Raw genomic sequence first — 13,897 nt, forward strand, 5'->3', positions numbered from 1 at the left:
GTTTTGCAGATAACTTAAGGATATTTGTAATCCTTCCTCACATCTAATCATACCATAGCACCCTTGCCTTCTTCTCTCTGTGTCTCTCTTAATTGAGGAGTTGGAGACCCTGCAAATAGAAACCTAGAGAACCTCTGGAAAAATGAATATTTCAAGACACTTTTCAGCTTTGTCTCTACTAACTGGGGGGGAGGGGGGAGTGTGAATAAAAGTAGCATTGCAGGCTACAGAGAAGTTTTAATTAACTAATATTAATTAAATATTTTCCTTGTGTCAAAAAGATTAAGCTAATAAAAACAAATTGACACTTTGTTCACACTCTGCTGTGACACATCTAAATGCAGTCCATTGCCATCCAAAATTCACATAGGTAGTTGAATGGAACCTACTTGTGTGTAATTCCAGTACCACTTGGTTTCTTCTGGAAGGCCCCAGAGCTTGTTGGTAAGTATATTTAAACAAACAATATAAGGAAGATCCTTAAGATTTCAAAATAAATCCAGGTTATAAAATACTAGAGACTCACCAACTAAGTGTGGTGACAAAGTGTCCCAAACTATGAATGTCTCCCAGAGCACTGTTAAATACTTTATTACTGTAAAGATGCCATTACAAAACAGGAAAAAATGTGATTCAGCTGTCTAGAAGCAGAAGTCCAAGGACAAAAAAACAACAAACACTTACTTTGGAGTTTATCAGACAAGGGAAATTGGAACTATAATCCAGTGGCAATCTGAACGCAATTATGGGGTTTCACGTTATTGCGTGATAGACTACCACACGTAATTTTGAGCAATGGCAAGCTATTTTCGGGCAGTGGGAAGTCAGTTTGAACGCAATTCGAATTCGCTGAGCTCTTTTCCACCAGCTATCCAGGAATACAAGACCTGTTTTTCAATTATTAGCCACTTCTCGACGAGTTGCTGTCAGCAAAAAAAGATATCAACTATTTTTTAAAGATTTATTACCTTTTGTGTATATTGAAAATAACATAAGAGCTGGGCAAAACAATATTTTTTGTTTTGTAATTGAAGCAATTTGGTTATCACATCATGCCAGAAGTGGGTAATTTTGGAACAGTGTAACCACATATGGATATAAGTCCCTAAGACTGGAAAACCTCTCCAACACAGATATAGATTTTATCATCTGTGATTTCCTAACAGGGGTCAGATACCATTTATGTACTAGCTTTAAAAAGTTCTCTCTGGTTAAAGCTGATCTTGACTTCAGCACAGAGGGTGACCAAATAGCACACCAGTCTGATTCTGGAATTGATATATTTAGTTCACTTTCCCACAATGTTTTGATACATATGGGGTATCATGATATGAATTCAACAAGATGAGATGATATATTTGGGAGACTGAACTATTACTATTCCAACAGGATCATTGCATAACATTTCGAAGGGAGTAATAGATCTCAGTCTTTCCCCTTTCTTAAGTGTAAGCTAGAGGGGAGGAATCTGATAGATTGAGAGAAACAAGTTTTTTTTTAATTATCAGAAATATATGAATTAATCAATCTTTGCCACTTTTTAATTCTCAAGGTTGAAGGAGACATAGGTATCGCTCAGAATAGGAAAAAAGGTGTGGAAAAATAAACACAGAGCACTTTCACTACAGTGATGCACAGTAGTGGCAGCATCACATTGTGGGGATGTTTTTCCTTGGCAGAGATTGGGACTCTTGTCAGAGTTGAGGGTAAGAAATATGCAGTCCAATACAGGGGAATTCCAGAACAAAACATTTTTAATTTTGCAAGGACATTGGGTTGGAGGTTCACATTTCAGCAATCCAACAGCACTAAACTCCCAGTCAAAGTAATAGTGTGGTTTCAAGTCAAGAATCTGAATGTTTTAGAATGGCCTAGTCTAGTGAAGACCTCACTACAATTGCAAATCAGTAGCAAAGATTTAAAAAGACTGTTCACCAGCAGTCAGCACCCAACTTGACAGACCTGGAGCAATTCTGCCAGAAAGACTGGACAGAAATTTCAGGATCCAGATGCACAAAGCTAATAGAGATATACACAGGAGGATTGGTAGGTGTAATTACTGTTAAAGGTGCTTCTTCCAAGTATTGATGGGGGTTGGTGGGTTGAATTCTTATGCAGCCAACAAGTGTCAGCTTATTTTTGCTTTCTTCCCTTTTGTGCCATAATAATTTGCACCTTCACAGTAGGATTGTCTTGTGTACATCAAGTGGTAACAATGCCAATTACCTTTATTTCAATTCCTACATGGTCATCCTGCTTTTAAGCTTTTAATGCCTCATAATTAATTTTAATCAATACTGCTTATGCCTCATTATATTAACAAAATTACTTAAGAAGGCAAGCAGTATACTATTTGAAAAGATAGTAAGATTGTTGCAGAATCACATTGAATTAAACAACAAGTCATTGATGGTCACAGCTGGCTTCCCAATAGATGGCATGCTTCCCAAAACATTCCCCTCACTCTAGCCCACTTCTAGTGTTCTGTTTCACTGAACATAGAAGGAAATTATGGTAGACTTCTGTCTGTCTGATGCCTTGCTTACCTCTATTATCCTGCTGGCATCTTTCAAGAAATGTTTCAGAATTTCCTTTGTCAATAAGTAACAGGTTGCATTCACGGTCTGTGTGTGTTCATCGTTTAAAATATTTTATTTTTGCTAAGCTGCCCTAAAGATCTCTTTTTGTCAAGGATGAGAAAATCTGTCTATCTTCTTTACATCTTCAGTTCTGCAGGTTCAGTGGGCCCTCATTATCAGTGGGCTTCCCATCCACAGATCTGAGTGTAGATTGCCATGCCTCGTGTCATATTATCCAGTGGCACTAGCACAGATATTGCCATCCATTGGATAATACAGGACTTGAGCTTCCGCATTTTCTCCCATCTCTTTGATGAACTTCCGTAGAGGTTCATCAAATCCCCACAAATGGGAATGCCCACTGTGTAACTAACTAGCTTGAGAAGGTATAAAATAGATAACAGGATGTCCCCATGGCTACTGAGAAATATTTCTTATTCTTTTATTTTAAATAAAAGAAATCTGAATTACTCCATTTTTTTGTCCAGCACTAAAAATGACAACACATCCTGTGAATTGCAGAGCATAGTAAAATCAGAGATTAATGTATAGGCAGAGCCTCTATATTAGCAAAGTTGGAGATTAGGTTTAACGCTAGTGTTGTTATTTATTAAAGGTTAAATTACATAATAATTAGAAAGCATGCCATCCCAGCTTTTCCAACTGTGTCTCATCTTCAGGTCATGGAAGACCATTATTTCTTGCAGTTGATCTCTTATTGCATGCCTAAATATGCAATTCAGGTTGTACAAAAACTGCAAGAAAATCACATTGGTCTGCTAGATAAACTCTGCAAATCATTGTTAAAAAATTACAAAAACTTCTCTGAGGCAGAGAATAAGTAACATTGGTGGGTTACACACTGCCATTTAGTACATAATGAATACGTACTAGGGTTAGGAAGGGGCGGTGCTTCCGCACCCCCCTAACCCTAGTACGTATTCTGTACGTACAATATGGCGGCGACCGTTCCACACGGCGGCCGCCATATTTACGTATCAGACGCTGTGCGTCCGCACGTGTCGCGGCGTCTATGACGTCACGAGTCCGCCCCTGGCGCCTAGCGACGTCATAGAGGTGCCGCTTAAAGAAGCTCCATTTTGGAGCTTCTTTTTCGGTCCGTGTGGGAGCCGCGTGGTGTGGCTGCTGCGGCTCCCGCATGGAGCAGGCGGCAGCGGCGGTCTGTAACCCGCCATTATTTGATTTTGTTTAATTTCAAAATGTATGCTTATGGTTTATTTGGAAAGAGATACTTTATGTTGTTGTTGTGTGCCTTCCAGTAATTTCTAACATATGGCAAGCCTATCTTTGGGTTTGCTTGTGAAGATTTGTTCTGAGGGGATTTGCCCTTGACTGAGTTTCCATGACCAAGCAGGATTCAAACCTTGGCCTGCAGAATCATAGTCCAACACTCAATCCACTGCACCACACTGGCTGTCATTTAATTGTTTACTTATTCATTTTTGTACCTTCCTTCCAATATGGCTTCCATCAGAGGTTAAAACAAAGTGTAACTAAAACAATAATATTTTTTTTTTTAAAAAAACTATTAAAATATGAATTTAAAACACTTTTTAAAAATATGTTTATAAAGCATTTAAAACATAGTAGTGAAAATCAGCATAGAACACCCTCCATTAGAAGACCTCGTGCCACAACCAGTTAAAGCCAAAGGCCTGAGAGTGCAAAGAGCAAGTAGGGAGATGAAAGTCACAAGTTTCTGATGGAACATCTCAAGTGTTCCTAAGTGTAGAGCAGCTTTTAAATATCCAGCATTTACTCTTACGCATTTAGTACATTTTGTAAATGAAGGTTAATCTGATTTGTCCTTTAAACTGGTCTAAAACGCTGATAAAAAGGCTTCATTGCTTACAAAGAATATTTGGTCTTCACTCAATTGTGCATAACATCGTTCATACTTCACCTAAGAAAGTTTTACATGTGCTTTTGGTGTCATATCAAAAATGTTCATCAAAGAGTTTCAAGAACCGTTTAAATTATGGAAGCACTTTTAAATTATCAGTTTGGTTGGGAATATCTCTTGAAGGTATTTTACAACTTTACAGATCGGGGCCAGGCAGCTAGTGCTCCAGATGTGCTGTGCTGCAATTCCTTATCAGCCTTAACCAGAATCGCTAGTATTGAGGAAACATGTTCAACAACACAGTTTCTTCTTTGTGGTCCCTGTGAATTCACACAAATGAGTTATTCTGCGCATGCGCAAATCATATTCAAAACTTTCTAGAGCTATTAGAAGTGTTTTGGCGGTAGACCAGCCCACTCTCAAACTGCCTTATTAGCTGTCTTCCCACTTAAACTCATTTCCTTCCCACTCAGTTCCTTTTATCCACTGCAGCAGCAGCATCTAAGAGTAACTATTCAAAGTTTCGTTTTCCTATCAGACTATAATTTCTCCATTTGACAGGATCAATCTGCATTTTGGTGGCAATTTCATCATTCATATTTCAAGAGGAGTGTGGCATTTCTGAGAAAATCATGTTCTTAAATGCAAATTTAACTTCGGAGGCAAAGTAGTTTTATCTGCCACTCACCTCGCCATCGTGCTGGGCAAGGCCCATCACACCCCTGAAGAGAAACTTTAAAATGAATCCTCAACCTGCAGGCACTTTTGACAAGAGCCCATCGTACTCCTGAGGAGGAATTTTAAACGGCCACTTGCCTCCCTGGTGCGATTCCCAAAAGGCCCTCGTACTTCAAAGGACACGTTAGGAAATGGCTGCGCCCCTTGTTCCCATGCTTGGCTAAGGCCCCTTGTACTTCTCAGGATAACTTATGTAACGGCCTATCTTACTTTGAAGGAGAAGTCATTAAATGGCCATTTATCTCTATGCTTGCCCCATCGCTCCCTGGGCTGTCTGGGTGGCGATGAGGTAGGCAAACGGAGGAGGAGGATCTTTCCCAGAGATCCGGCTGGAAAGGAGTCCTGGGGGGATGGAGGCTCCTCCTCTGTTTGTTTGCCCCATCGTCCCCAGACAGCCCAGGGAGTAATGGAGCAGGAAAAGGGTCCCGGGGGGATGGAGACGACTCCTCTCTTTCCCTGCCAGGCTGCTGCTTAATCAAAAAGGAAAGAAACGGAGTTGGCTCCTGGGCTTTTTTTCCTGAGAAAAGACCAGGAAGGAGGGGAAGAAGGAATGCCCAGACAAGTGGCCTTGGCCTCGCAAATAATCAAGACAGCAAGTCTCAAGACTGCGAATCTGGAGGGCCAACTGTATACCTCTCCTTGAAAATACACTTCGTTATATCTAACCTCTTACCAGGCACGTTCCTTACTTTGCTCCCTTCAAAGTGAACCCCTAAACCCCCCTGGGGTTTCATGAATGTCTCTTCTATCCCCCTTCCTGCAGTTCTGGTCATTTCTGGCATAATACGAATTCTGCAGGACATCACGGGATGGAATAATGTTCCCACAGGGATTTCTTTCAACTTTACAGTGTTGAATCCTTTTATTTTTATAATGCTGTGACTAGTTTTCTAGACATCAGACCAGCCACTGTTATACTTTTTTTCCGACATTTTCACCAAACACTGCACATTTTCATGCTGGTAGCCTAAAACATTAGGTTTAGATGCAATGTGTCTTGTGTGCCATGGACAACTGAATCTTGCAATCTTCTCACTGTTCCTTGTTGTCAACGTGTTGTTACAGCTAGACGAGATACTATTCTTCCTCTACGATGTCCAACATAGTTCCAGAAATTGTTACAGGCGTTCTTCAGTTCGACGCCATTAGGCTCTCTCTGGATGGGATAGACTTTCCAGACTTTGTAGTATGAGCACTTTCTTTCTGCTGCCTTTGCTGGTGATGCCCAACCATCTCGTTGCCGAGCACACATTGTCTATTTCACACTCTTTGTTAAAGAGGATGCTTAGCCCTAGACTACTTTAGCCTTCTAGGTTCTGTCTGTTGATGCCATAATGTTTCATACAATGGCTTTGAGTGGTTTTATCAGGTCCCTTTTCCCAATTTGAAGATTTCTTTATTGATACACCTTCATTTTTTTGAGGGCTTGGTAAGCCCCTTTGTCCTGATTACTAATGTAACAACATGTGCAGTCTCACATAGTTACAAGTCTATTGCCCTTCTTGTTGGCATATATTTATCTTTTTAGATCAGATAGTGTTTGTATACCATACCGTTTTATTTTTTGTATTTGCCTACTATTCCTATAAACACTTGCAGTTGTCAGCTTCTTCCTGCTTTCCCGCCACCTATCTTCTGGATAGCTTTTGGCATAAATCTTCATTGTCAACGAACCTGTGCCCTCTGCTGGGTCAGAGGTCTCCCTTGACCTTAGTTTTACATCTGCCATTCCATTCAGAGGCTACTTAGTTCATTGCTAAACAGTATAGAGAATAGCCATCATTGCCAGTCCCAGCAGCTGGTGAGGCACCCTCCCTCCATTACAACTGCCACTGCTGTGGGCTCTGAGGAAGAGAACAGCATAAAACATCCCAGCAGAGAGAGAAGGAGGATCACAGGGACTATCAGGAGTCCAGGAGGAGGAAGAAGCTGCTGGTTCTACTGGTATTTGGACCTCTGCCTTCCAAATGGATTCCTCTCTTCAGGACTGAGGCCCTGACTCAGTAGGCACTGTGTTTGCCACCACTCACAGCTGCTTTGCCTGCTAGGGCTATAAAACCAAGACATGACAGGTCTCTGCTGCAAAACATCCCAGCAGAGAGAATAGGAGGACCAAAGTGACTGTCTGGGGCCAGGGAAAAGAAGAAGCTGCTGGTTCTACTGTTATTTGGACCTCTGCCCTCCAAGTGGCTTTTAAGGAGCAGAGCCCTCCCTCCAGTCCATCCCATGCCATCCGGCCATGGAGGTAAAGATGCAGGCCCAGCTCCATCAGGCCTGGCCTAGATAAAGAAGCAGAGACCTCCCTCCAGTCCATCTGCCTTGGTCCAGGCCTCAGAGGGAGAGAAGAACTGCTGGACCTGATCCCCTTCCCCACCACCATTCCCTTCTCCTTTTGTGTCATGTATTTTTAGATTGTACACCTGAGGGCAGGGAGCTCCCTAATAATAATAATAATTATAAGCTGCTCTGAGAGCCTTTAGGGCTGAAGGGCAAGGTATAAATACCGTAAATAAATAAATGAATAAATAAATATATTGATTTAAATGCTATAGCTACTGCTCTTGCCCTTTCTGTACTCTTTGTCTGTCTTGGTACCGTCAGGAGCTAGCCTCCAGAGTTAGTCCTTTCTCACTCATCTACAGAGTAGAGATGGCCAGTATCTACAAAGTGTCTTTGTCATCACGGTTTACATACAGGTTAGCAGGCAAGCCTGTTTTTTTCTGCCACTGTGCATGTTCTTTACCTGCATTGCTCACTGTTTCCAATATGTCTCAGTGTTGTATTTTCAGCTTGACTCATGTAGAGTCATATGAGCAGGACTGCTTGTTCTTATGTCCACGTGCCCTTGGGCACAGAATCACAAATAGTGATTCTGTTTGAGAGCAATGTGCCTTTCTTATGTGGCATGGCACTCCCTCCCCCGTTGACCAAAGCTTTTCAGTCTAACCCATTTGTGTGTGTTCACAGAGACCACAAAGAAAGAGGACAGGTTGCTTACCTGTAGCTGTAGTTCTTCAAGTGGTCATCTGTGAATTTACACAAATTCCGCCCATCCTCCCCTCATCGTGCCCTGCCTCTCCTTCGATCCTGGGCTGCTGCTTGGTGTCCATGGAACTGAGGGTTTAGGGAGGAATACAGCTAATAAGGCAGTTGGAGAGTGGGCAGGGCTACCGCCAGAAAGCTTCTAATAGCTCTAGAAAGTTCCGAATATGATCTTTGCAGGCACAGAATAACCCGTTTATGTGAATTCACAGATGACCACTCGAAGAACTGCAGTTACAGGTAAGCAACCTGTCCTTACCCATCTTTATTATCTTTATGATCCTTTTTCAAATAACTGGCAGACTGTTTCTAAAAGTTTAGATAAATTTTGAGCAATGTGTGGCCAAAGTGAAGCTCTCAAGCCCCATTGCTCCAATGGAAGAGACTGAAATGGATGCTTAATTTTCCCATTAAAATGACAAGAACCTCAAGAGCATTTAACTTTGCAGGAATGTGTCTTTAATTTCTTAAAATAGTGTTTGACAAAAGATGTACAATAAAAAGAATGAACATATTATTATAGATTAAACATGAACGCTCTAACTGTCTCCTAACAGATGTGTAGTTATTGTTAAATACACAAAAGTGAAACAAGTCAAAGTTTTAATACCTTATTTCTTTTTTGTAGGGCCTCTTAAACCTGTTGGATTGCCTTTGCTGGGTGGATTTGCAAGCAGAGCTGTTGAATACTCCATGATCCCATTTCAGTTGCCTCTTCATGGAAGCTCCCATGTCTGACAGCAAAACTCATGAATTATCAAGATGAGTCCCTTTATCACATAGTCTTTGATTAGCATGCAGTACTGTGAATGATTGTAAAAACTTGAGCAAGTCATTGCTTGTAGTAACTAAGCAAATCTGCTTCAAAGAGCTAGACACCTTTCTGGAAAGAGGTAAAGAACTAAATTCCTTTCTGGAACCTGTGATTTAATCATGTTCCTGTTGAAAGTCTTGCAAGGCAGCATGATCCACTTGGGTAAGATCTTCTGATATTTAGGCACAGTCTACTGGAAAGCTGTCCTGGGAGATTGGGCCTGTTCCTGTTACAGGAAAGCATCTTATGACTTCATTTCTGAATGTGCATGCCAAAGTCTCTTAAGGATGGTTAGCCATTCCATTGTGATGCCCAGAAGTTGCATGTTTGGCAATCTAGTTTCCAGATTCCCCCCCCCCCCCCCCCATATGATTAAATTGTTGTCAAACGGTTTTTATGTGACATTCTGCATGCATCTTTAAGATGCATGTCTGTCTTTTAAAAAGAAAGATGAAAATACCCGTGCTGAAGGTATTTGTTATAGCAGCTTCAAAAATCTTTCTGGTGTAATTGAGACTGCTACAGTGAGCCCTTTGTTTTTATATGTATATTTCCTTTGTGTTATTATTAGCTTTTGGTCTGCAGAACTTCCTTAAAATTTCCCCTTTGGTGGGGAACTTGATCAGCAACCTGTTTGCTACAAGGGATCTCTAATTGACACTTCTGCACTGTTACCTCACCTGAGACAGACTCACAGGAATCTAACTCTGGAAGCTGTTGTTTTACTAGATACCACAGAGAAGACAACTTCAGCATTCCTGAGAGACTTAATGGAGAAAGTGAAGATAAGATTTTGATTGGGATTAACCTTGTTTGAATCTTATTTTCCAATGCTGGGTTTTCTCTAACCAATTTAGTCAACCAATTCAGTTTGTCTCAGATAAGCAAGGCTGGCCCAAGATGTTTTGCTACCTGAAGTGAAGGGCAAGATGACACCATTCCTCTTATTCCAAGCTGCTAGCAGTATCAAAGCTGTTGGCAGTTGCATCTTACTGCAGTCCTATCAGTGAAACAGCATTTTCCACTGTACTTGAGGATAACAGAGCTTAGGAAGTATAGACCACATGACACACATAGCTCTGTTTATCAGTACTTCACAATTCCAGCCCAGCACCTGTTGCCTGAAGAAGCTGCCTTACTGCTAATGGTTGGCCTAGTCTTGTTTTGGCTATATTAGCAGAAGCCTGCTTCTATCCAGAAATCTCCTTTATTGGTCTGGGACATCCATCTGTTGAACAAAATATGACATGTAACTAGGTGCAGAGGGAGCTGGAGTCTCTTAAACCAGGGCTCTTATCTCCTGGTGATGATCTTAGTGGAGCTTGAAATATGTAGGGCTTCCAATAATAAACCAGCCCTTGCATCCAATTATCAGTTTGCTATTCATGGCATAGAATAGCAGTCCATAATCATGTGCTTATCTCCTTTCATATCAGTTCCAGAGGACAGGAATCATGTGGTTTTTCTTTCATTGTGACTTTCATCTAAGTGGGAGCCATAAAGGTGGGTGAGGTTTCTTTATTCATTCTTGCTCCTATTCATATTTGTATATCTTCTGTATGAAGGTTATATAATAAAACCAAGGAACAGAGAGAAAATTTAGTGATCATAGCTAAACAAAGGCCTGAAACAGACAGGCCAAAAGTGCCAATTTCAGTCAAATCCGAAGGCATGGTGTTCAGATGACGCACACCCCAGATGCACTGTGGCTGCCTCAAGTGGTTCACACCCAGCACAAATAGGAGCGCAAAAGAAGCACTCCCTTCTGGTAGTCCATTGTGGACCGCGGAGGCAGCCAGACTTGGGACTGCGGCATCTGGTTGCCACAGTCCCATGCTGAACAAGTGATCCTCTGGCTGATCCTTTTGCCCCATCTGCTCAAGGCCAAAGATCACGTGACTCCTGCATCTGGAACTGGCATGAAAGGATGCAACCCAGGTGACTATGGATTGCTCCTCTGCAAGTTTGACTATTCACAGTGAGTACCAACATCATATTATGTATCTCATCTTGGTTGTGGGGCACTTTGGGTGGATTATACAAATTTCCAAGAGATTAGTTTTGGAAAATTTTCTTAGGCTCAAGGGAAAGATGAAATTCTTCCATGAGGTTGAAATATTTCCTTCTCTTGCCCACCCCTAGAACCAAACTAGTGAAGCCTACAACTAGCAAAGACAATCATGTATATCTGGACTCATGGTGTAGTCTGCAAGCCTTTCCTCCCAGCCTGAGATATCTGTAGGGGAGCAAGAAACAGTGTAGCAAGAAGAGGTGTATGCACATGTATATTATTTGAATGCTTCTTTAGTACCTGAGATATACAGTCTGTTGTTTAGCTTTGCTTGATAAACTGATTATTTTAAAGGTCATGGCATATTATATAGCATATAATAAATAATACTAGGCAGTTCTTAAAAGAAGTCTGTAATTATCTGTTCATCTGCTCATTTTTTCAAATTATATTTTAAATAAATGTATAAAAATGTCAGAACATTTTAATGATTTGTAATGATACAATGTAAGTAGAATAGACAGCATATTGCAAAGTTACAGCTGGCAAAAATAACTGTAAGATAAATCTATTTTAGCTGCTTGCTACATTACCTGTTCCAGCTGAGCTATGTCAAACCTTTGCACTATAAGGTATAATTATGCCATCTGTAGTGAAAAAAGGCATCTATATACCTTTTTAAATTGTTAATTCCTTTGTGTTACTGCCTTGGGGTTTCTACATGTGCACCCCATATTCTTGCTGGCCCAATAATTGATAAGAAAAAAGAGAGAGAATTGCCTTGATTGCATTCCTTTTCCCCAGAAGAGAGGATGATGACAGATTTCAGAAGCACAATATGCACAGGTATAAGGGGGGGGGAATAAAAACAAAAATAAACTACACAGAATAAGAATAAATACAATAATGGGAGTAAAACAATTATACACTTCAGTTAAAGGCATGAACATTTTAAAAATATTATCCACGTGGAGTTGCTGTCTGTATGACACACAACTAGATGCTGAAAGGGTTGAAAAAATAAGGTCCTCAGTCAGTTGAATAATAGGAGATGGACATGTTTTCTAAGTGCTGGAACATATGCCTTTTACTTATAGTAATGGCATGAAAAATGCATTACCACTGACCACTAGTTAATTTCCAAGAAACAGGCAAATAGTTTAAAAGCATAATCAAAACTCAAGCTGACTTTAAATTCTCGAATCCAAAAGCTGTTATAATTGGACATATCTGGATTGTGTTTAAAAGCTGTACCAGGTGATTTACAATGCCAGCAATAAGAACACTTTACTGAAAACTTTACTGAAAAGGACTTAAGGTATCAACATACCGGAATATTTTTGCTGAGTAAGAGGCTGTACAGACTGGCGTTATATGCTGGCCTCCGGGCAGAGTGAGGACATGGCATACGCATGATGCACACTCTAATACTGCCATCATGCCGTGCGCCTGACTACACAGTGGGTGGTGTCACGGCATTCCTTTGGCGCTGCGTCCAGATGACACAGCACCAAAAGGAGCAGCTGAAAGTGCCACTGCGGCAGCAAAGGCACCTTTCCCCCAGCACAAAAAGGAGCGGCATTTTGCCGTTCCTTTTAGCATTGGGGAAAGGCCAGATTGGGTCCGCAGCATGTACTTGCTGTGGCCGTGATCTGGTGCTGAAAGGGTCGGCAACAGGCCGCTCCAAAGGGGCAATCTGTTTAGCCACTCAGTCACAACTTAAGATTGAACAATAAGTATAGAGGCCAAGATCCCAATCCATTGATTAGGCAAAATAGGGTAGTAAACAAATATTTATTTAAAATTTTGTGGCTGTTGTTTTTCTGTATGGATTTCCAAAAGCAAATTAAAAGCAAGGTGTTCAAGGTTACCAGGCAATATTTAACAATGTGAAGTCTCTCCTCTTCTACTTCTTCCTTTTCCCAATTTGCTCCAAAGACATGTTGGCTATCAATTAATTCAGTTTAGCAGAATAGCCCTACAGATTAATATTCCACAACAGGTAATGACATCTAGGCACCACCAGGATAGACAGGCAGCAAATGAATTGTGACATATTGTTTTCCATTGGCATCAGCTCCGATTTTTATCAACTAATTAAATACTTAATTGATGGGTCTCCAAAAGCATTAATTACCTGAATGTTTGAGACTGAAAAAATGAAAAGTAAATTTCATCTCCCTAAAGAATAGTTAAACATTCACAGGAATTGTACACAAAGCCATGGATGTTACTAGTCTGTCTAATGGCATAGATAAAAGGTCCTAAACATAACTCAAATATACAAGTAGAAAGAGAACAATCCTCTTTCAAGGAGAAATAGTGGAAAAAATTTGTAAATATCCACATCTTGGAAGTGAATGAGGAATTACAGTGGGCCCTTGGTATCAACTGGGATTTGGTTCCAGTATCCTGCGTGGATAACAAAATCCATGAATGCTCATGTCCCATTATATTTAGTGGCACAGTAAAATGGTGCCTCATATAAAATGGCAAAATCCAGGTTCGCTTATTGAAATTTATGTATTTTGGGGAATATTTTCAAGCCGTGGATGCTTGAATCCGTGAATAAAAAAATCTGTGAATATGGAGGACCAACTGTATAATTCATTTCAAAAATTACACAGGAAAATATAAGTAAGCCAATGTAGTGAAGATGAATTACCAATTTTTTAAAATCAAAAACTGATTATTATTATTATTATTATTATTATTATTATTATTATTATTATTAGACAACCATACACTCTGATTCAAAATAGCATCAACATATAGGTACCGTAAAAAGCAGAGAAATGTTAACATCTTTTTAAAAAGACAGAACAGGTTTATGTAAAAGTTTCTGTAAA

The 13,897-nt window shown here is 40.4% G+C and overlaps 1 protein-coding gene across 2 annotated transcripts in view; it reads left to right on the forward strand.

Moving 5' to 3' along the window:
- The window catches only part of LCORL (ligand dependent nuclear receptor corepressor like), an 85,788-nt gene extending 72,253 nt beyond the window's left edge, over nt 1-13,535 (forward strand). The window contains exon 8 of one of the 2 annotated variants that reach the window (XM_042468023.1): nt 8,852-13,535. In XM_042468023.1, coding sequence (XP_042323957.1) covers nt 8,852-8,961 — 110 coding nt within the window. In that variant the 3' untranslated portion in view covers nt 8,962-13,535. The remainder of the gene's footprint in view (nt 1-8,851) is intronic. The other variant, XM_042468025.1, reaches the window with a different exon arrangement.
- Nucleotides 13,536-13,897: the final 362 nt, after the last annotated feature.

The sequence above is a fragment of the Sceloporus undulatus genome, chromosome 5 (genome assembly GCF_019175285.1).
Source record: "Sceloporus undulatus isolate JIND9_A2432 ecotype Alabama chromosome 5, SceUnd_v1.1, whole genome shotgun sequence".
In the NCBI taxonomy this organism is placed as follows: Eukaryota; Metazoa; Chordata; class Lepidosauria; order Squamata; family Phrynosomatidae; genus Sceloporus; species Sceloporus undulatus.